This window comes from Platalea leucorodia (assembly GCF_965183815.1).
Source record: "Platalea leucorodia genome assembly, chromosome: 2".
Classification (NCBI taxonomy): Eukaryota; Metazoa; Chordata; class Aves; order Pelecaniformes; family Threskiornithidae; genus Platalea; species Platalea leucorodia.
The window spans coordinates 60276903-60300848 of NC_138824.1; the positions used below are offsets into that span (position 1 = coordinate 60276903).

The following is a 23946-nucleotide window of genomic DNA, read 5'->3' on the forward strand; positions in this document are numbered from 1 at the left end:
CATCCACCGGAGTTTTTTAGCTCCAGATGAGCACCAGTTTCAGATGGGTCTAGACAGCTTTGCTTGGAGCCACTTGGACATCTCTGCATTGCACTCTTCGGCACACCACGTTATAGGAAACATTATTCACTTGGGCACGGTGCAGCACAAGTACACACAGACAGCTTGGTTTCTAATCACACCTGAGCTAATAAGTTCTCCTGAGACTTATTAGTGTCAGCTTGAGCTGTCTGGAAACGTCTTGCCCATATTTAAAAAAAACCTCTCACTCATTCCTCTGAAAAGGTCTACTGCATCCGTGAAGTAGAGCAAACATCTTAAAAAGCACCACAGAAAACCTCAGACTGTGTATTTATAATAGACTTACTAGAATTTAGCAGCTAAAGTCTGTGGTTGTGCTGTGCATGCTTCAGCCCAGGATTTTGATCAGTGTGCAGGGAGGATTTTCTCTCCGGTTGCTCCTAACACCTTTCTCAAGCTGTCTGGGAGGTACTCCCTCCAGTACTCCTGCAGCGCTCAGGCGATGCTCTGTGCTCAGGCAGTGAAGACAAAGAACAAAAACCAGCAGGCAATGAAGTAATTAAAGCCCAAATCTATCATAATTAATACATATAATGGAGATCAGTTAAGAAGAAAGTTAACTGCTTTGCCAACAGGAGGTTGCTTTATACCAGAGCTTCTCATTCCTTCCTGGTACAACGACCTATAAACTAAAGGATTTAATCCTACTGCTGTAGTTAAAGCATTACAGCTTTCTAAAGTCAATTAGACCTAACATTGGAATGCTTGATTTTGCAGCTCCTTTGAATGAGTTTTAATTTATTTGTTTGTTTTTAATAATGTATTGACAAATATTGTCAAGTGGCAACAAAAACAAGATGAAAACCAGCACTGTGATTACATGCAGTGGGTTTAACTGCCTCACATCCCTGGGAGCTATTTACTTTTTTTCAGATATCTGGATGCCAGGGTATGAAGGCTAGTGAGCAAAGAATGGTTTTATGGTTAAGGCATTGAAAAATATGGTTGTGTTCTTAGAAAGAGTACTATACAAGAATGTTAAGTCATTATGCTTTGCTATTCCTCCTTTCCCCATCTTTAAATAGAGGTTAGTAAGACTCCCATAGAAGCTTTGGAAGTCCTAATTAACATCTGCAGAATAATTTATGATCATGGATGGATACAACTACTTTAAAGCAATTAATTTTTACTAGCTATCTTTTCTATACTGTATCTGAAAAAAACTGCATGCTGCAAACTGGAATTCCTATCTACCGTACAGAAAGCAAAGGAATACAGAGCTCCTGGTTATGCCCTGTTCTCTCAGAGCCTTCAGCACACTACGGAATGAATGGATTTAAATGGACCTGATTTTAAAGAAAAAAAATAAAACTACCCTGCATCTGATAGTTTCCATACACTAATTATTCTTTACACTCTTTTCCCCCCCAAAAAATCAAAATACTTGGCCTTATCAATGAAACCAGCCAAAAACTTTTACACCTTTCTCCTTAAAATCACTACAGTCACAAAATATTCTGGAGCACTTTTCATTACTTCTATTCATACAGAAAAAAAGGTAATGCACTTGTTTCAGGTATATTATGCGGCAGTCCTTCTAGGAGGTAAGTGCTGTTGTGACAGAAGCAAATCTCCATAGCATCACTGATGTGAAAGAAACCTTTTCAGTTTTCATCAGCTGAGATGCTGTTCTATGGTGAGGGGTTTGGCTAAGTTTTCTGCTGAGGCTGTTGGTATCTTGCTGCAGATCCAGTAGCTTAAACATAGGAGAATTTTCAACATTGTCCCCACATCATATAGAGAAACACTTATGACTCCTGGGCAATTTTCTTTCACATGTTGCTAGAGGGAAGGTTGTCGTCAGACGAACTGGGGCATGACTTCTTTTCTTTGTTCTCCCACTGTCATCTCAGCCCCCCTGGGGTCAATGTTGAACAGCATTTCTAACCTGAACCAGGAAACTAGAAAGCCTGTGAAGGAATGCATGTCTGCAGTGAAGATGTTTACTTACATCATATGTGCATGCATTAGCTTCATGCCATAGCCATAGTCAAGGAACGGGTCTTAAAAGAAAACACCAGAAATACTAGAAAAAGGAGTGATTTCAATTCTGCAACAAGCAGGAGGTGGTTCGTTGTTCCCTCACTTGTTGATTGCTGAAGCCACCCTCACTAAAGCATAAACAGTCAAAAATACATCCTGATCTTTCTGCCTGCATTGCACGTGCTGTGTTCCAGTCATCTGGATATCAACCACATCCAGCTTTGAACAGATGCTCAAACTGCAGTAGAACAGGTAATATTGCTTCCACTCATGTAAATATTGTATGTTAGCAACTCTATGTGAGTCATATTCAGCTCAAATTCTGAGATGAAAGATGCTAAAAGCCTTCACCATTCATCTACCTGCTTACACCCACAAGTAGTAGCCATTAGAAGTCACTATTTGTCAAAGATTTGAAATAACATCCTGTAACTTGTTATTTTCATTTCTGCAACATATGACAGTACCGTACACTGTCAACTGATCAGAGGAAATGAGGAAAACAGGAGACTTCAACTGCAGTTTAAGTAGAACTACCCATTACAGTATAGGGACAAATGAGCAAGGAGCAGGAAGCACCTAACAACACTTTGAAAAAATATTATGAACAACTGAGGTAGAATTGTCAATTTTAATTGCTATCTACGTCAAAGCAGAGTACTGGCTTTGTGGTTGTCCCCCACATGTCATTGGGAATCTGGGAATCAGGTGTCTTTAATCAGCAGAATTGCACCACTCTGTCTGATGTCAGAGACGGATTTGTTGTAACTGGAAGAAATGGGGTATTACTCTATGTCCTGCAGCCCACAGGTCTGCCTCTAGCCTTCTGGCTTGTGTAGAAAAAGCAGAGACATGGCTTTTCCCACCTTGTCAAGAATCAACCTTCTGGACATCCCTCTATGTCCAGAATAGAAGAAATCAGCTCATGCCAGCCACTCTGCAGGAAAACAAGGGAGAGAAAGAGCTAGGTGCTGCCTTGTCCTCGGTATGCCAAGTGCAGAACTAAGTATAATCTTGCCCTTACCATATGAACAGCACTGTTTAAATGAGTGCACATTATTGTATGGGGATTTTCTTGAGGTGTTTCTGGCACAGCCTGCACATATTTTTAGTGCTTTTTTTCATGACCATGGCAATACTATGCAGATAAAGCAGAGGCACTCAATAATAAAATCCTATCCTTTGCCACTGCCCAGTGAGATGCTGAATTTGGACAGAAAGCAGTAAATACTGTGGGGTCCTGGGATGAAGAACAATGACCATCCAAAACTCTATTTTAACTGTCTGACGACATTATTCTTAATCATTTTTGTCCCTGCAAAGGTATTTCAAGCAAGACAGGTTTCCAGTCTCGGTTCTAAAAGTGAAGATGTATATGACCACGACCTCAGTGCCTCCACTCCTATAGCTACTGTGACCTATTTAGTTAATAAGAGAGAACAAGCCACTCATAAGACAAATGAAGCATTACCTTCCTTTTACCTCTGGAACATTTTCAAAAACCAATGAAGACTAACAAAGAAATTTACCTAAGATCAAGGTTAGCTAGAGTAAACAGTGAGTAACTACTATCTTTTAAAAGACACTGTTAAAATACAGATACTTTCCTTATTTCCTACTTAAGTATTTTCCTATTCATGTAAGTAAAATCACCTTAAGCTAAAATAGTAATAAATAAAACAAATTAAATACAATTTACTTTTCATCTGTTTTCATGCTGCTTATTAAATGTGAACATTTTTCTTAGTTTGGGCAATAAAAATACCCTAAAATATTTAATTTTATTTCTTAACTGGTTTGCTCTCTCTTTGACGTGCATATGTTTGCTGCCTCTATTAATAAGGTCCTGTATATGGCTGTATTTTATTATTTAATTATTTATTACATTAGGCCACTGGACCACTCCCTAATTGGGTCTTTTAGAAAAAACTATACAGCATTTAGTGCCAGTTTATAAAGAGACAATCCTTAACAAGTCAATACAGTTTCATCTATTTACATGAGTGACAACTTTGGCCCAGCAATCTCAGTGGTTCTTGTATCTCCTCAGACTTGCATGTAGGCAATATTTTTCTGTTGTATTTATAATGAGATATGTGAATGAAAAATAACAGTTCAGACATGAGCTTATGAATTGTAGGAATTGTCATCTTTGCACATACAATTCTTCAAAGCTGCAGCCTGAGACTTGATGCAGTGGCACAGATCGTGCAGCGTGCACCTCGGTATGAACATGCTGTATGGTGAGTCACTGGATACACCTAAATCAGTCCCTATCTAGGTCTCTTGAGGTACAATAACAGTTAGGAAGAGTCTGAACCTGTAGAGAGGGAGGAAAGGCAACCTGCAACACTTTTGTTCCAGTTTCCAGGAGCAAAGGGAAAGGAAAAAAAAAGGTGGGAGGAAGGATGCTCAGAAAGAATAATTTCTTGCTTTCTGAAGGATAAATACAACTGGATCATTTGTAGGAACAATGCTCCTTACATTATACAGCAAACCTGTACTTGCTTTCTGCTACTAATCCTTGTAACATAATTCATGGTTAGCAGTTGCACCTGGGTAAAGACTGAGACACAGACAGGGCCTTGACCCTGCTATTACTGAATTGGTACAGTTTTTGAATAATTGAGCTTTTCATTAAACCTATCAAAATACTGAAATGCATTGGTAAAACTATACAGTTGGAAAAGGTTGGTTAAGAACCTGAATGTTAATACTACCCTAAAAACCAAAAACAGGCCAATTGCACCTTCCATTTTACATTGTTGCTAATTGAATAAATCCCATGCGTTAAATAAGCATAGGGAAATTTTTTCTCCGACATGCATCCAAGACAAGGGCAGTGTCTCCCCTTACTGAAAAGACCTTTGAGCCAGGGTTGAATGCTCCAAACAAAAATGTTTTTTTTGTAACACAACTGATATTCCAAAACATGACAACTAAACCATGAGCCCAATCCCACCATTAGCATTACACTCTAAGAACATTTTGTGATCTGTTAACAGCAGAATGGGAATTTGTATAACGTGTATTAACTTATTTATCTTTCAAATTATCACTAGACCTTTTAAACTAAAAATTGCCTGCTAAGAACCAAAATCTATCATCCACTGAAAAATCCTTCATGTTTCTTTGTACACGCCAAACTATGAGATATCAGGGCGCTAATACCAAAATTGATCTGTAAGTGTTCTTTCAGGTCCTCATACATCCATCACAAATATGACTATATTTGGCTCCTGTTTAGACATTATATCTTCTTAAATCCTCATCGCCAGAAATGGAGCAGAGTCAAGTACACACAGCTGAAATGGCTGCTGCATGATGAAGAAAAAAAATAAAGGTCATGTTGTAAGTATTAACAGACTCATGATATCCATGGAAGGGAGAGGAGTACACAGTGAATACTGTCCGTATAGTACATGGAAGTGCAGGAAGGCTCTCTATCATAAAATTAATCACAAAATTAAAACTTTTTTTCACCTTCTGTAGAACAGAAGAACTTCTAGTAATAATAGCCAAAAATTTTGATATCTCAGCCACAAAGCCCGAAGCTCATTTGCAGGACATTTGGGTACCAGTGGATTTACCAGCTTTGTTCTTTCCTCCCCCTACTTCACTCACGCAAATCCCTCTGCACACAGGCTGAATGCTACAGTGAGCAGGGCTTGTGCTCTCTCTAGAGAAATTTCAGAAGCCTTTTCCCTTCCCATCTGTTATTTGAATCCACCCTAATTTGTTCTGAGCAGAGCTTGTTCTCAGAAGGGCAGTATTTGCCCCACAGCACCATAAACTCAAAGTTCAAAATCTCTTCACTTCTAAAGCAAGGGTTTCTTCGGTTACGAAACAGCTTTGCCACGGTGCACCTCATCAGGTGGCGGGGCCATGCACCGCACTCCGAGGATGATGGTAATTGTCAGTGTGGCATTGAAAGCAGGCACCGGATACCTCCTCTCATCACTGAAGGGAACTGTGGGAGAAAGACCATGAGATCTCTTATGGAGCACAGCAGAGGTGTCCTAGCTCTCAGGCTTTTTAAAATCCATCAGGATTTAAAGTACACGGAAACATACAGTGCTGCCAAGGCCCTGCACCACAGCGAAGGATGTGAACTGACAGGAGCTTTGTAATGTGCCCACAGAAGTGGAGAGAGCAGTGAGAAAGCCTTGCTCCGCATCCCATCCCTAGGTGGAAAAATTTCCCCGCTGGGTGCTCTAAAGCAGGATTTTCACTCTCTCGCTAATAAATGTATCTGAAAGGAAGATGGGAAGAGAGAGCTGAAGGAGGAAGGAGGGGAATAAGCAGATGGACTGTAGTAGAAGCCATGACACTGGCAAAAGTAATTTTTCCATGCCCATGTCCTCTGTGGGCAAAGAAGAGGAAATACAGGTTAAAGAAACTCTGTAACAGGGTAATACTTACATATTCGAATTAAAATATTGCCTAATCTCTAATTAGGTAACTATGCATCTAGGGGCAAGAGCAGTCCACCCAGTCAGTTGTGGAATATAATGACAAAAATGGTGTCTTTTAAGAGGGCTATGACAGGAAATGTAGGAGCAACGACTAATTTATGACCTTGAAAACAGTGTGGTAACAGTTTGCCCGGTTATAAACAAAACGGAAAAAAGAAGACAGGAATGCAAAGGCACACTGATGTAAAATGAGCTCATAAAAGTATCTGAGCAATAAAGCTTCAGCTCCATCCTTTTGGTATGAAAGCATTGGGTGTGATGAAAGATCTGGCTCCTCTTGAAGCGCAGGTACGACCTGAGCAAGTGAAGTACCACACTCCAGACACTCCTACTTATTAGCACTAAGACAATTGTTAATGAAGAACTGCTCACCACTAATTTAAACAAATTGCATATAATTGGTTCCTATAAACTCTCCAGAAAACACTGCTTCACTGCCTTGGCCGCCTGACTGTCTCAGTGTATTCTCAGTTCAAAAGCTTAGGTGCTCACAAGGGTTACCACGAACACTGGCGTTAGTATCACAGAGCTTTCTGGCTTAACCGCCCTCCTAAGTCAAACAGCACTGAACTTAGAGCACGAATTTTTACGTTTTGTTTTGATGATGGACCTTTATTTCATAACTAGTTGAAGATTGTGCTGCTGTCCACTGGGCAGCTTGTTACATACTGGCCATTACACCAGTGCTCTTTCAGGAGCTTTGTAAACTCACCATTAGATCTAACCTTAAAAGAATAAGTATTTTTAGTGCTATTCTTTGAAAAGTACTTTTAATATCAAGAGATGCCACATACTTCTACACTGGCCAGATCATTCTGTACTGGATTAAAAAAATAATAATAATTTTTAAACAGATAGTACACTGTCAAGGACTTAGGATACTGTTGTTGCACATCCCCCTCAGGGAGAAAACATGAGTGCCACGTGTCAGGGGCAAGGAGACTACCAGGTGATCCACTGACTAATTTGTGTACTGCAGTGCTGGCAGTTTGAACTTTCATTCTCTGATATTCCTTTTTTTAGAAGTATTTTTCAAAAGGATTAGAAATTCCTGCTAACTCAGCCTTTCATTTTATAAATTTGCTTCGAGGTCCTTCATTGAAGGCACACTGAGACTTCTGAAATCTATTTGTGTAACCCCCAGCTGGTTCTGGTTTCTGCTGTTGCCTGTACCTAATAGAGTGAAAGCAACAAAAAAGACAGAACTTCGGGATTCTGAGAAAAAGCTCAATTCTCTTTAGAGGGAAAACCCAAGAGGACCATGTCCACATGGGGGAAATTGTTGTTCTGTCTCAACCGTTCATTTGCTGCTTGTTCTGTTTGGTTTCTGTAGACCTAGATTAGTTTCATTATATGTTAATGCCCTTGGATGCAAACTGGGGAAGACATGCTTGTTCTGCAAATTAGTCACTGTAAGTTAAAACACACAAGAAGATGGAGCAGACTGAGTCTGACGCTGTAAGAATTTTTCAAGTAATAATAGATGAAGCACAAAACCATTTAATCTGTACAAGAAAATTATTGTCTTCCACAGAAACAGGGGCCTCTCCTTACAGAGACCAAGGAGTGGTGGATTAGCAATAGAGGATTTGAGTATTTAAATTTAGCTAGATTTTAAAAACCTGAAGGAGTGTGCCAAGACCAAAAAAAACTCCCTTTTCTTTTCCTCTGAGGGCAAAGATCACTTCCATCACAAGAATGGTCCCATGCTCTGGCCATGGAGAGCATGCTCCCTTTTTCCTCCTGTTAAACCCTTCTGTGGAGGTCTTTGATGACCTAATCTGACAGTGGAGCACTGCAGCGTAAAGCAAATAGCAAGGAACTTCCAGAAGAAGGATTAAAGCTGGTGCTTTCAGGTAGCTTACAAAAAAGAAAGACACTGTAAATGACGAGACACCAAAAAACTTCATTTGCCCAGCCTGGAAGGGGGAATGAAGAAAATGTATTTTCAGTCTTGGAAAGAATCTGAATGCAGTTAGTCTGGCCCAAGTTGGCTTAATTGCCATGCCGTGTGAAAGGTCCTAGACATGTTACATTAATGTGCTACTAACTGAAGAAACAGTTTCCAAGATACTGAATAAACTGAGAAGTATTTATACTGAAAGTCTTTTCCTCCTCTATTGCTAAAAAGACTTTACCATCTTAGAAGATTTGACCCGACTTCCAAATTTACAGAATGCTTAGAGAGGTTTCAGAAATCCCAGCTCTTTGTAACAAGCCCACATGCTGAACACAGCCCCCCACTGTGCTTTATTTTAGGGCAACACAAAACTATGTTGCATCATCAGAGCTTTTCACAATTGGTTTTATTGTAGGCAATGAAAACATAAAAATCTCTGTTCCTGTTAAATGCAACACCCTTCTTAGTCCCAGATTAAGTAATGACACTTAGGTTTCTTCAGATTTTTAATTTGTAAAGGAACAGTTACCTTAAGGGGTTTTCAGGGAATTCATGAAAAGAGGAGAATCCACTGCTTAAATTCAACCTTTTCATATTTAGCATTAAATGGAAGAGTAAACATATCCTCTGCATCCTCAGAGAAAAGAATTAAGAGATTCCAAATGCTATAAAGTGATTTTCCCTAAAACTATATATATAAAAAAAAAAAAAAAACAAAACAAAACAAACTGCTTTATGATTTCTACTTTTCATTAATATAGGCAAAATTCGAACAAATATACTGGAGCGTACTGTCAGACTATAAGCCAGACCCGTTTAATTCACAGCCCATGACCAGATTTAGCCTGCCAAAATATTTAAAGCACCAATAATCAGTAAAAATGTTTCTTTACTTGTGCTCCTCACAACTATATATGGGAAGACAGACACTGGCAGTCATGAGAGGAGAAATATATACCCTTTACTTAAAGAAAGATCAAGAAGCACATGCAGCAGCAACTCAGGTCGGTGTCATACAGCTCAGCAAATAGAAGGTGGGTGTGCAGTAAAACAACAGGTTACTCAGATGACTGATGGTGTTGACCAGTTTTGTTGCACAAGCTCACAGAAATGAAGGGGTGATCCCTAGCAAGGTCAGCGAGGAGGAAAGCAAGTACAAGTCAGTGCAGTGGAAGAAAAAGGTTTTATTTAGGGACAGAAGAAACCTCCTGTCCTTCAGCGCTTCCTTACTCTGGAGCTGCATCTTCTTCTTGTCAGGGAGAGGAGAAAGGGGAAAGCTGTTGCTTTCCCCAGCAAGATTGAGCCTCCCTTCCTGTCTGGTTCGCCCTCCTCAGAAATTCATTATGACTCATTCCTTGCAGACTCGTGTCTCTGCTGCTCAGCTGCCAGACTTACTGCGAAGCGGGGTACTCTGGTCTCTTCCCTCCACCAGCTTTTCACAGGGTTAACCAAGAGCCCATGGGAAGCCCCTTTCTAGGTGTTCCTTCCCCAAAGGATGAAGCTGGGATCAGCTTCTACTGAAGATCTAATATCCCCTTTGCCTGGCTGGGATGGTGTCATATGCTGTTATTAGTCCAGGTGTGTTCCTACACGCAGGCTGGGGACACAAATAACCCACCCTACAGGCGGAGCTTGCCCTAACTTTCCTTAGTGGAGGTGAAAGGGGTTTTCTGATCCTCTTTGGCTATACTCATACTGCTAAATAAAAGAAGTGCTAGGCCACTGGTCACCCACACTTGTTCCTTAAGTCCCAGGTGGTTTTGGACCACTTCAGCTCGCTCTCTCCCAGCCAAATCCGCTAGGGAGGGTGGTAACTGCAAGTAATGCAGACATGAGCCAGTCAGAGCCATTTGGACTTGGATCAATCCCTGGCCCTTTTTAATTAAGCGATATAAATTCAGTCTTAGGTTCCTGAGCAACTAGGAGGAGTTTAAGGTGGGGGAAGGATATCAATGCCAAACTGAAGGTGGACAGTTCTTACTCACAAGTCTTACTTGCCATCTGTTAGTGAGAAGAAGAGACTGGCTCTCCCTTTGAAGTTACTTTAAGATCTCCAAGTATAAGCTTCTTGACACAGATTTATGGTGATCTACTAGGTCTGAATGGCATCTAACATTCTTGGCCTATGTGACTGTGGACTTAATAAGCTGTTGGAAGAAAAAGACAAATTAGTATTGAACCTATACCACCCTCCTTCACAGTGCCTAATGCTTGCAAGTGTGCAGAAATGCCTCTGAAACCTCCTGATAGAGACAAAAGCTATTTAAATGCTTCCAGTGTTGGATAGCTCTGTAGTTTATACCGCCCAGTGCATGGTGTCTGATACAAAGATTTACAAAGCTTAAGATCCATAGAAGCACATACACTGCATTTTAAAAGTTGTGTTGTAAATCACTTTGCGGAGGGTGGGGTGGAGGAAATAATACATTCCTCTCACCAGCAGTTACTGTGGCAACTACACTGACGGTATCAGTTGAGCTTGAGGGCCACCCTCGCAAGAAGACTCGTGTGCCATCTCCCCTGCAGGTGAGCCTGCAGGTGTTAGCCCAGGCAGCTGGAGCACATGTAGGACTCCACGTGCCCATGCAGGTCCGAACGGGTAAGGGCTGCCAGGCGTGCTCATGCAGACGGCTTACAGACCGTCGGTGCGACAGCAGGCAGGCAGGCAGGAGGCACCGGACACTCAGCCTAAGGTCACCCTGAAGGCCACTCCTTTGGAGCTGTGCAATGACAGCTGGTAGACTCATGAGAGTGTGGGAGCACCTTCATTTACAAAAGCATTTACAAGGATATCTCACCTTTAGCAAGATAGCTATAAATGGAATAAATTGAAAGAAGCTAGACTCTCAAATGTAACTCTCTTAGGTGTCCTTGGGAAAGAAACACTTCTAGAAATAGATGTTTTCCATGAAAATGTCCTTAAATTTCAGATCTATTTGCTCTTCGATTGATAAGTAGCTTAAACAATTTCTAAATTCTGCTTGCCTGTAGGACTCTCTATCACTAACCTTTCTAAATGACTACAGATTCCTTTAATCCCTTTATTATTTACTTTATAATTTCTTTTGTCATTCTGGTTTTTCATCTCCCTCTGAGAATAAGTGGGAGAGAAAGCATCCCACACTATTCATGTATCATCCACACAGCACTTGAAAAAAATCTCACCTAATGTACTAACATCGCATTCTGACTTACTTTTATTCAAAATTCATCAAGTTCCACCCCCAAATTCTTAACCTATATATATGACTACAAAGGCTTAGTATTTATCTTTTCCCCATCTTCCATCTTAAATCTATTAGCAGGTATTCTTTTTGGCAGCCAATTTAGACCACGGTCACTCCAACTAGCCACTGAAATCCAAGGAAAATGGGCCTCAGCAAACATAATGAACCCTCATGTTGTTGTTTCTCCTGATATTTTATTAAAAGTTTTTAACCTAGCCAGCACAACTTACAGGTTACTTCTGCTTTGGTTATAAGGTCCTAAACTGCTGCCTCAGCTTTCATCTTGATGGCAGCTGGCACAACTGGAAGAAAATCATTCTGATCCAGCATCTAAGAGGCCATGAAACTAAGTAGCCATGCAGGTAAACTATCGTGATATTCACCTGCATATCCTTAGGTTCAATTATTTTTTCTCATTGTGCTTTTTTTTTTTTCAATTAAGAGCACCATATTTACTTAGGTATCTCAAGGAACCCCTTAGACTGTTTTCCTCAATGGCGTATAGCAATCCTCAAAATCAACATGCGTAATGTTGAAGTGGTAAGAAAGCCAATGTCTTCTAAGACACACTTTCAATGAAAACCTTCAACGAGGAAAAAGTATCTTCTGTGGCCCACAAATCACAGGACTCATCTCCACTTCATGTCAGTAATACCCCAGATACCTCATCTCTTATAAACTGCAAAGACAAACTGAAATGAGGAAAGGCACTAGAACACAAAATCACAATGCCTCCATTCCCACTACCCTGGCGCACAATGAGTAAACTCATTGATTTTACCCAGATATGTATTACCTAGGAAACTGCAACAGCTTTATTTTTTTTTTCTTACAACTTTACAACTCCACAAACATTATCAGGTTTAAAGACCAGTTCTAAAACAAAATAAGGCCTCCTTCAGAAAATGTGGGTCTTCAATACAAACACTACATAATGACGTATTTGCTGTAAAACAATCCCATACTGCTTTTTGGTGCCCTGTTCCATGGAAGAAGAGTCCATGCTACAAGTTTCAAAGGTAAGGGAATTCATCTTTGACATGTTTCAAAACTTTGTGCAAGTAGGCAGAGCTCAACACTTCAGAGCACAGGGATTAATACGCATACAGTCCCTGGTTTTGCCACAAATGTCCCTGGTCAGCGGGAACCCTAGAGCATGTTGTACTGAAGTGGCATGTTATAATCCTCTCGTACAATAATGTCTCAAATCTAGACTATCAAAAGTGAACTCCATCAAAGGCGAACAAAGTGAATCAAAGGTGAGCAAGATCCAGAATACAAGTTCACTCTGTCTGTACCCTGCAGGAGGTCATGCATATGGGTCATGCATATGGGTCATACATATGGGTCATGCCTTGCATCCACACAGATTTTGCAGTTCTCTGGGAACTCTTCAGCAGGGTACCATGGCCACAAGCTTCAAGGAGGCACATAGCACCCATGTGAGCAGGCAAAGCCAGGACCTGGAACCAATTCCCCACCAGGTCAAGTAAGAATTGCTCAGCAATATTATCCAGAAAACCTTCCTGGAAGCTGAGTCCTGCTTTAACAGCAGAATCCCACATAAAGCATTTTATCCTCAACCGGGTAATATCCTCAAACAATTCTCAAAACAAATGAAAGGGATAACATTTGTTCTTAGGTCTTCTGAATCCTCTTGCTGATTTTACTGTCTTTTCCTAATCAATCACAGTTATTTTACTGCCTCTACATTTATGTACTTCTGCTACTGTTCTGCTACTGTAAATTAGCAGAAAGTGGGAAACCAATCATTCATACAGCTCATGCCCAGTAAAACAACGGATAGTCCATCAGCCCACCCTTCATCCATCATAAATATCTATGACATCAGTAATAACCTGTACAGTTGTTCTGCTCACTGCCACTAGCTAATTATTCAAAGTGGTGGAGAGAACTTAAAAATATCTGAAAGAAATATAATTGAGGGCTAATTTTCCTCAGAGACGCTAACCCAAAGTAAAAAGGTGAGATGCCTGCACAAGCAGCAGGTGAAAGAACTGAAAGAGATGTGAGAGGCTATAATAGAGGCAACAGTGTTTGGGATGGGTCAAGGTCATATTCACAGAGATAAAACAGGTCTGAGTAAAGCCAGGAGACTAGCAAACATCTGAAAGTCCGTATAACCCTAGTTTTTGAGGCAGAAAGTTTCCTTCACATGGGGACAAACATTAAAAAAAAAAAAGATTTATGCTGGCAAGGGGCTAGGAGGAAGTCCCGGGGGGCCACAAGGCTTTACAAATTTTAATCCACCTGCTAATGCCATTTAAAAATATGGATTTCAGTGAAAGCTGAAAGAGACCAAGCCACAAAATTGCACCTGGGTTTTAGACAGACTGAAGATAATTGACATCTCAGATCTTGGGATGATCTCCTAGTGGGATAATCTGCCTAAATCACGTTTAGGTCCAGGTTCTCAGGGACTATTAGCAGTCTGGGTATCAACTTGCAATTTCTAGTTGCAAGAAAATCAGAACTGTAAAGTGCTTTTTCATATTCTGAGCACTATGAATTAGTAAGCACTACTATTAATTTAACCCTTATTCAGATGTTCCTGATAGGATACTCTATTTTATAAGATACTGCTATACTAATGATTTAACTGATTTTTTTTTCAGCATTTCCCTACTCTATAATTTTCCACATCTTTTTCTACATTTTCCACTATGTTTTGCAGTGGTAGTTCCTGTTCATCTCATTCAATGTCAATAAATGTACCTATATTAGCAATGAGTGAACGTGTAGAAACTACTGGGCAATAGTAATGTTCCATAATGCACTTCTCTAATGAGAAGTGTGAATTGGGAACTGTTTAATCCTGACGTTTTGTTTAAATGTAGCAGGTCATGCTTAGAAATACATTTACTGAGAGAGTAACAAGTCTGGCAAACTTGTCTTCTTTAAATTAACATTTTTGGCTCAAACCTCATTAAAGGACAATGAAATTCCTGTATATTTCTTTTGCTAGCATTGGTGAGAACCAAGAGATTTATATGTAAACAGAAGTCTTTGCTTTTCTATGCAAGCTCTCTCTCCTATTCAAACCATTCAACACTGGTACAAAATTCTAGTTTTCGGTCACACTAGATCTTAATTCTTTAAAAACTTGTTCAAGGGAGCACTATCCTGCTTCTTCCCCCAAGAGAAAGGACTTTGTGAAAACATGCCCTTTGCAGGAGACACTTCCTTATCCCATAGGCCTAGAAAATCCATAGGAATGAACTCCTTTTAGCTGGATGTAAGCAGGGGCAACCTGCCAATATGGGACTCCCAACTCCTCATAGCCCTACAGTTTTGCAAGCTTCTGGTCTATGGTGAAACTGTGGGCAATACTCTGTGCACACCCGGGCACACAAACAGAAACCTCCACTGACTTCAGGAGCACCACACAGGCAGATCCCCATGCAAAGGGATGTGTCAGCTGCTGTCTCATCTATGTCCTCCAAAGCCAGAGACATCCTAAATCCTCAGTAAAGGCAAGTTATACTGCATAGGATCTGAGATGACAGAAATGCTGAGTGTTTTCTGACAGCTCAAGGAAGGAAAGGCACCATGAAGGAAGTGCTCTTCACCTTACAGATGAGATACTCACCCCTGAAAATCTCCCTGTAATCGGTAATCACAAACACGGAGCAGAAATAGCAGTGTTAGCCTCTGGTTTTCAACAGGAGAAGAAACAAGGAGTACCCGCTGAAAGCACAAACCCCTCTACACCCTTTCCACACAGCATGTGGTTACGTGGAGCTCGCTGCCAGGCAAAGTTTTCGATGCCCAAAATAGAAATGCTGTTTGACAAGTAAAGGTGTATAGCTCCTTCAGAGGCTACGACATGCAGTGGCCTGAATAAAAGCTCCGACATAAGACAGTCCAGTGACTGGATTAGGGGAAGGATCAAACCTAGATTTGCCATGTGCCTTGTATTTTTCTTACACCACCTAATGCCCAGAGCTGGGGACAGGACATGTTCAAGAGCTGAGGCGCAAGTCCCGCACATTCTGTATCCTCACTATGTTCTTATCTTTCCAGATGACAAAGCTGCACCAAAAACCGTGGATGACATGATGAATTTTCAGGGAACAGGAAAGTCTGTTCCCCTATCAGCTCAGTGAAATACAGACCTTTCTGGAATCTCCTTAAAACAAATTTTTCATAGAGGATTACAGCTTATTTGTATCACTGTCGGAGAGCAAAAACCAAAACAATTCCAATGGAATTAAAATGTTTAACCTTGGTTCAATTCTACTGTCTGATGTAACCTGGTTAATTTTAGTGCTACGAAATGATTAAGCCAAGTAATTTCCAAGATACTACCTTCTGTATGCAAACGTTAAACTTGTTCAGTGCAATCCCTCATGCTGTTTCCAGTTAAAAGTAAAATAAGCTGGTGTCAGAGTGAAAACGCAAAATACGGACATTAAAATTACACCATCAATTTCTGCTAGCAGCTGCCTGTCATTTATTGTCATTTGCCCCACAGAACCTCCCAATATTAACTCTCAAACTATTAAAAAGTTGATTATGTTCAACACAGTATGTGACCTAAACTAGTGCATTGAATTTTACTGCGTAAGGTATTATTATTCTGACTTGTGCATTGAATTTTACTACAGATATTATTATCCTGACTTCTCAATGCTGTCTCATCAGCAACTCTTTACTTTCCTTGCTACTATTTAACCTGAGGGCTTCTAGCAGTGTATGCTACAGATACACCAAGCCTGCATTCCCTTTATCTATTAAAAGCCTTTCACTTAATGATTTTTGAGGTTTTGCCCTCAAAAAATCCTCTTCAAAGTCAGTGTGCTCCTGATTCGAATAACAACTTTGTTAGTTATTCACATGGTATTTACCTTTGCTGCAGAGTATATTAAAAAGAATACTTCACTTACATACATTTTGCTCACTGTGAGTTCAGTCCATCACAGTGCCAAACACCATCAGTTCCCTTTGCAATTATAATTTTCAGTACTTCTGAGTAGCTCAGAACCTCTAAGGATTCACTTGGAGAACACGATAAATAATTTTTTTAATAGCCAGACTGAAGATGAATATAATCCTTTGTGCTCTTCATCACATGGTCTCCAATAAAAAGATTTTCTTCCCAGTCGCTTCATTTGTTCTGACAGTAGAAACACATTCTGTGTAAGAAGTGGGATCTTTCTGAACTACACACAGCCCCAGTCCTGCAAAGTTTATTTTCTACTGTATAGAGTCTTTCTGTACAGTGGCAAGTAGCTCTCGGGTACATTAATCATATACCAAGCCTTGTGCTATACCACAACAATATTTTTTTTTAACAACAGAGATTGTAAAATTTTAAGATCATTCAATGTTTTGTTACTCAGTAAGTTGTTCAGTAAACTAGTAATTTGTCTTTGAAAGGCTATCATTCACTAAAATGCAAAAAGCAAACAAAAGGACCAACAGCACACTTGTGCAATGTTCAGACATTGTCTGTGATTTTTAACAAGCAGGAAAGCAAGGAATAGGGAAGTAACAGTGTGTCCAAAATCACAAAAGCCATCTGAAACAAAATTAGGTATAGAAACAAATCACTGCTCCTGAAGTAACAAGATCATCCTCGACGGAATGAAACCTGCTCCGGTAGGACTCAGTGCTCACAGGCACATTTGGCAAATGTCTGTAAATATTCAGCAGTTTAACGTGCACGGAACCACTTAATTTATCCAACTGGATTCTAGACGCGCAGCGTTGCATCCTACATGTTGAGTGATTATACAAAAACCTCAGTAGTGACCCCACCAGCTACAAAATGCCACCTCAGAGTCTAACGCCCCGCTTCCTATTTCTTTAGTTTTATGAAGTCCTCTTGAAAAACTGGTTTCCAGTTTCAAACAACTCTCTCCTCTCCAGATTGTATTTTTACAGGCATTTACGGGACAGAAAAGCTTTGCAAAGGGACAAATTCTGAATGTCTAAATCACTCCTTCCCTAAATTTGAAGTCAATAGGAATTTTAGCTCAAAATTAATATACTTAACATAATTGCAGCAGGTAAGTAGAATAAACATCAACTCAAATGAAAACTGCATACACATAAATATTTAAACCGATGATATCTGTAAATACCTTTTTCATATTTTCCCTAAGCCTAAGTCATCCTTTGTATATTTGAATTCATTTATAAATGGCCTATCATTAGCACACATTGAACTAGGTGCAAGCATTTTAACACAGTAGGGAGATGCATGAGCAGGCATAAATTTCACCCCTTAACAAGTAGAATATGCAATTTCATTTGATCAAGAATAATTAAATTTGCAAAAATTCAGGAAATGTATTCCATAAAGGACAAAACTTCAGGAAGTGAAATACATGTAAATAGGCAATTTTACATTTGAGGGAGAGAAACGTACCACGGGCACGATTAACAGTATAAGAATTATGGTATTTAGGCAGAGATGCTTTTCAGACCTATGTGAAAGTAACTTCAAGGACCCGATCCCGCAGCACTTGCTGAGGCAAAATACCCTTTGTCTTTTGGTGGGAGGTTTGTTTTCTATCAGTAAGGAAGGCAGCGGGGGGGCCCCATTTACTTAGAATTCAGATAAAGACACACCCTATATATTTTATGGGCAGGACCCAAGCTTCCGCTTCAAATATATCCTCGCGTGGCTGTGCTTCGAAACTTTTTTTCAAAATGATAAGCGACCATGAAAGAACAGCCTATTTTACGGAGAAGGAGTTTAACAAGGGACTATGCAGAGATCCCAGTTCAGCCACAGCCTGCATTTCAGATGCTCTTGCTTTTTATGTAAGTTTTGTGTTTGAGATTGATATGAGATTGATACTAACAAAACCCAAATTCCTCTATCAGCAACATATTTATAGCAATGCCAATTTCCATCTACTCTCCTGTCAACCCCCCTGACTGAGTTGGAGAGATGCCTCTCCTTGGAGGTAAATGGAGAGGAAACACGATAGGTCTTCTGTCTGCTGGGCTGCCACCAGGAGTGAAATCTGATAGCAATTCCTGCCATGGGGGCATCTAGTACTCCAGCCAATTCACTCATCTCCCATGGGCACCCTAACAGCTGTCATTTGGCAAAAAAAAAAAAAAAACAACAAACCAAAACTATTCACTTGTTCTATTTGCTTCAAAAAACACCCAGAGGTACCCTCCTTCCCTGTTCCCCCTCGAGCCCCAAATCCTCCTCGTGACTTAGCCATGCCCTAACTGAACACACCCAGTTCAGAGCCTCGGGGGAGGTGGGGGGGAAGCCACCATGGTGGGATCTTATTATTACAAGCCCTGGCTCAGGCCTTATGGTCTCAAGCAATTTTTAACTCTTTGTGAGAAAAAGTCTCTTTTGTCTCACACTTTGTGTAGTCCTCTCTGTGTGTATGACAAGCTGGAAGGGCAGGGTTAGATGGGAATAATTACAAAAGCAAGTGAGGCCCAGGGAACCTCACAGATTGCAAATATTTTCATGCTGGACAGGACATTGAAGATATGTGGGGCTCCATTACCTTTTGTACTACTAAACTCAGGAAAACTCAAAAAAATTAAATCAGTGCAAGCAAAGCCACACCTATTGATTCTTAAAGTCTTTCTCCTTATGAAGAAATGTAAAGAGGTAAATAATTGTAGCAATCAAAGGCAGCTCCTCTTTCTGGGATATCAAATTTGAAACAAGTCTGGTCATAACAAAATTATTACCAAATAAAACCCACGGCCTCCTGATGCAACCCTGCCAGAGACTTGCACACACCCCACCGGACACCCCATCCCTCCCTGCCCCGCTCGCCCCTCACTCCAGAGCCCTGCTTGGTGCCGGTAAACCCGGCGGGGCCAGCTGGGGACCCCGGGGATGGCAGGGGAGCCCCGGGAGGAGGCCATCTCACAGAGGGGAGGGCTGCAGCCAGCGGTGGAGAGGAAACACAAAGCAGAGAGCATTTGGAAATGAGCCGCCCAGTCCCGTTTCTGGAAAAAGACCGGCTGTTGAAAGGGACAAAAAAAGTGCACCAGGCCGAAAATAACTAAACAAACTGAAATTACAGCCAGCGTTAGCTGCCTAACCTGCTTCATTTTCCGCACGGTTTGATCAGCGGCAGCTGCTCGCTCATGTGGTGCCTTATGAGACCAAAAAGCCCGGTCGCCCCTGAAAAGTTTGGCGGGCAAAGGGGGCCGGGGGGGCCGGGGGGGTGTAGCGGAGCCCCGTGCCGCAGCGGGGACGGGGCTCTCCGGCTGCCGCGGGCGGAGCTGCCCGCAGAGGGGGAGCCCCAGGGCCCGGGGCACCGGGCGAGGCAGGGCAGGGCATCGCGGCACCGGCTCCCTGCCCTCCCGCGGGCGATCGCAGCCCAGATGGAGATGGCCTGCCCCCAGAGCAACAGCGCCTGCGGCCAGCTAATCCGGCCAAGCGGGCTGTTAGCCTCCCCGGACCGGTAGCCGCAGTTTAGCGGGAACGGGATGTCAGGACGGGGCGTGCGGCTCGGCTGGGCTCGGCGTCCCGGCTCCTTCGCCTGGGGACGGCAACAGCAAGCCCCCACCTCCGCGCTCAGCTCTCCCACTGCCCTGTGCCCCGCGGCCCCCCGCGGCGGCGGGGGGCAGCGACCCCCCAGCCCGCCCCCCGGGCTCTTCCCCCCGCAGCTCGCCCCGCTTGCTCAGGCCGGCTCCCCCCCCGCCAGGCACCCAGGCAGGGTGGCAGTGGCGGCGGCTGCCACCAAAACCCACTCGTCCCGTGCGGAGAGGGCAAGTGCGGCAAAGTCCCTGGGGAGGGGGAAAGGTGTGCTGCGAGCCCCTGGCACCCCGAGGGGCGCGTCTCGGCTTCAGGGGCCGTTTCCTTACCAGCCTCCCCTCCCCGAGGAAAGGACACGGGTCTTGAGCGGGGGGGGGGGGGGGGGGCTTATACGCCTCGCCCCCCGCCCCCCGGTATGCAAACTGAAAGGTCTGGAAACCAGCACCCCCCAAGCCCTTCCTCGGGAGCATCGCCTCTCGCCCGGAGCACCACGGCGCTGGAGCCGGGCCCCCCGCCCCCGGGGGCGGTCGGCGGCGGCAGCGGGCAGAGCAGCGGGCAGGGCAGCGGGCAGGGCAGCGGGCAGGGGGGGAGAGCCACGCCGCGGCTCTGCTTTCCCCCTGCGGCCACGGCCCCTGGGTGCGCGGCCCGGGCTGGGGGAGAAGGGGCGTCCCCAGGGGCTGTGGGAATGTGGCCGGCTGCCCTGCCCCGGCCTGCCCCATCCCGCACCGGGGGGGCACACGGCTTGGAAGTTGCCCCCGGCCGGGGGAGGCGGCTGGCTGCGGAGGGCCGAGGGAAGCAAAGGGCACTTTGCGGGAGGCCGAGCGCAGCCTCCGGCGGGGCATTTCGGCCTCCTTGGTATGCTGAGAAGTGGCTGCTCTTTGCTGCAGCGGCAGCGGCGGGGAGGGAAGGGGCGAGACGAGCTGGCAAACGGGAGCGAGGGGGGGGAAGAGAAAAAATCCGCCGGGGTGCCCACCGCCGCTCTCTGCACCGGCCCAGAGCTGGGCAAAGCAGGAGCCGGCACCCCAGCTGCCGGGGCGGAGAGGGGTGCGGGCTGCCAGGGCCGCTGCTTGTTGATGTTGGGGTGTCAGAGAGGCAACGAGAGCCTATGATCTACTACACTGCAGTGCCAGCGTCAGGAGCCTCCTGCTCGGGAGCTGCCACTGCAGGGCAGCCGGCACACACGCACACCGGCGCGCACACACGGCGTCCCTCCCCTCGCTGCCCGGGCTCCAGCGGCTCTCGCCTCCCCAGGCACGCAAGTGCTAGCAGACAACCCGCCGGCCGGGGGGAGCGAGCACGGCGGCGGGGGGGGACCAGAGCCCGGGGTGAGGGGGGCGGGGAGGGCCGGTATTTCCCCTGAAAAGCTCCCGGCTCCCCCGCCCGCCGAGCATCCCTTCTCGCCCACCTCGCTCGCCAAAGCCGCGGGCTTGGCCGCACGGACGCCCCGAGCAAGAGGGATGCAACAGCGGCAGCGTGACCCCCCGGGGCCGGGCGGCCCGGAGCACCTGCATTTGCATTTCTTATGTAATGTACTGCAAGTTTCCCCCTCGGAGCCGGCCTGAACCCAAGCGCATCGTCCTGGCTGCCAGGCAGACATGGAGACGCAGGCAGAGACACCGGCGTGTGCACAGAGGGGTCATCCCGGCCCGGAGAGGCGGAGGGGACGCAGCCACCCAGGCGGTGCTGGTGCCGCTGCCGCTGCCGCTTGGCATAGCTGGCTGAGTTGCCGTCTGGGCACAAGCCCCGAGAAAGTGTCCACCCCCTTTCCTCACCACCACCCCCCTTCCACCTTCCTAGCCTACGGTCCCGGGGGGGTGAGTGATAACGGGGAGCCCCCAGGCCGGGGGCGGGGGGTGTCGGGCTTGACTTCAGAAAGCCGAGCGAGGCGGGTGGGTGTGTGTGGGGGGTGACAGATTGCAAGCTCATCAGAAAGTGCTGTGCAGGACCTGAGCCCCGGCACGCTCGCCCACCGCAGGCTGGGCCGGCTCCCACCAGCACGGGAGACCCGGGCTCCTCTTCCCAAAACTGACGGGGCCTGTGCCCGGGGGGCTCGCATGGGGGACAGGAGCCGGGAGGGGGGCTCTACCGGCTTCCCCGCAAAAAGGGTAGCGATATAAAAGTTTCCTCCTTGGAAATAGCACATAGAAACTAGGAGATGCAGGCTGGGCTAGGGTCGCCTTTGATTTTTTTTTTTTTTTCCTTTTCCGTGGTGACAGTGGCTGAAGCTAATCCAAACCGCTCCTTGCTTATTCATACACGTATGCACATGCATGTCCGTGCTGGCCTCGTTATATTTCCCCCTTCTCCCCTCAACAGGATTGCAGATCTACCTCGGCGAGCAACAGACAGGGTAGCATAAAAGAAAAACAACGCAGTGCAATGGATTGCTTACCAGTTTGGTTCTTGTTTTTCTTAAGACTCTTGCCACAAAGACACTGCAGCATATGCGATCCTTTGCTGAAAATGTTCCAAAGAAACCACATTGATTTGGGCGAAAAGCAATCCAGCAGCTTATACACCCTGAGAAAGAAGAGATCCTTGTGGTTGCATAATAATAAATTGAGACCAGTTCTCCTGAAGAGGGGCACCAGTTTTATCATAGAAAAAATGATTATATTCCGATCTTCTCCCAGTTTTTTCTCCTCACGTGGTATATTTCTTTGAGACTTTTCAACGGATGCTTTTTTTTCAGCCAGGCTGAATGGTTATTCCCCCTAGATCAACATTGGATTATAACCAAAAGCGTGGAGAGAAAATAAAAGAAATCCCTTTTTTTTTTCAGCGTGAAGCCAAACGAAAAGTAAGGTAGTGAAATCCCAGCCGAGGCCAAAACCTCCTCAGAGGCACCGGCAAAACGCGGAAGAAAGATCCCCAGAGAGAAAACCATAGCCTGGTACTTGACTGCTAGGAGGATGGGTGGATCTGCAGAACAAAAGCCACGGCAGGATCCATCCTACTGAGCGACTGCCATTGTGCAGCCCCGCGGCGGGAGAGCGCACCACCAGCACCCGCCGAAGCCCGGCTGAGGCGCAGAGACCGCTGCCGGCCGCGGGCGCGGACCCCGCCCGCAGCCCCCGCCGCCGCCGCCGCCGCCGCCCCGCAGTCCCCAACGCCGCCGCCGCCGCCCCGCGACGCCGCCCGCCCTCGCCCGCGCGGGCCGCTCGCCTCCCGGCCCCGGCTGCCGCTGCGCCCCGCACCGCCGCGCAGGAGGCAGCACCCCCCGCCCCGCGCCGCCCCGCGCCGCGCCGCGCCGCCCCGCGCCGCCCGCCGCAGCCTCGGCGCCCAGTCGCCGGCGGGCGCCGGGGGAGGAGGAGCCGCCCGGCCCCGCCGGCCCCCGGCGCCGTCACCGGCCCACGTGCGGCCCGCCACGGCACCGCACCGCGCCGCGCCGCCCGCGGGGAGGCCAGGCGGGCTGCCCCAGAGCGGCCCCCCGGGGCGAAGCGCGGACGGCCGCCCCCCCCCCCCGAGTGTCCTGAGCCCCGGAATCCGGCCCTCCCCCGGGCCTGGCTTTTGCCCGGCTCGGTCGTGCCGTGGTCTCAAAGCACACGGATGGGCAACGCGGCCGCCCACCAAAAAACGCTGCTTCTGGATGCTGTCCCGGCTGGCGCCGTACCTAAAGAGTGCTCCGGTGAGGTCTGGGGGTCGCCCCAGCAGAGGCAAGCGCCATCTGTTTCGCGTTAGGATGGTGTCGTGCACGGTGGCGTCCTGGGCCGTGACTGGCGTTCCCAAGCACCGCATAATACCTGCAGAGGCAATGCTAAAATAACCCCACAAAGCACCTGC

At 45.4% G+C, this 23946-nt stretch overlaps 1 protein-coding gene across 2 annotated transcripts in view; it reads right to left on the reverse strand.

Annotated features, from left to right (window-relative positions):
- FGF14 (fibroblast growth factor 14) overlaps positions 1-22763 on the reverse strand; it is a gene marked incomplete at both ends in the record, with an annotated part of 406449 nt that extends 383686 nt beyond the window's left edge. For both annotated transcript variants that reach the window (XM_082330759.1, XM_082330757.1), the window contains one exon: positions 22556-22763. In XM_082330759.1, coding sequence (XP_082186885.1) covers positions 22556-22763 — 208 coding nt within the window. The remainder of the gene's footprint in view (positions 1-22555) is intronic.
- Positions 22764-23946: the final 1183 nt, after the last annotated feature.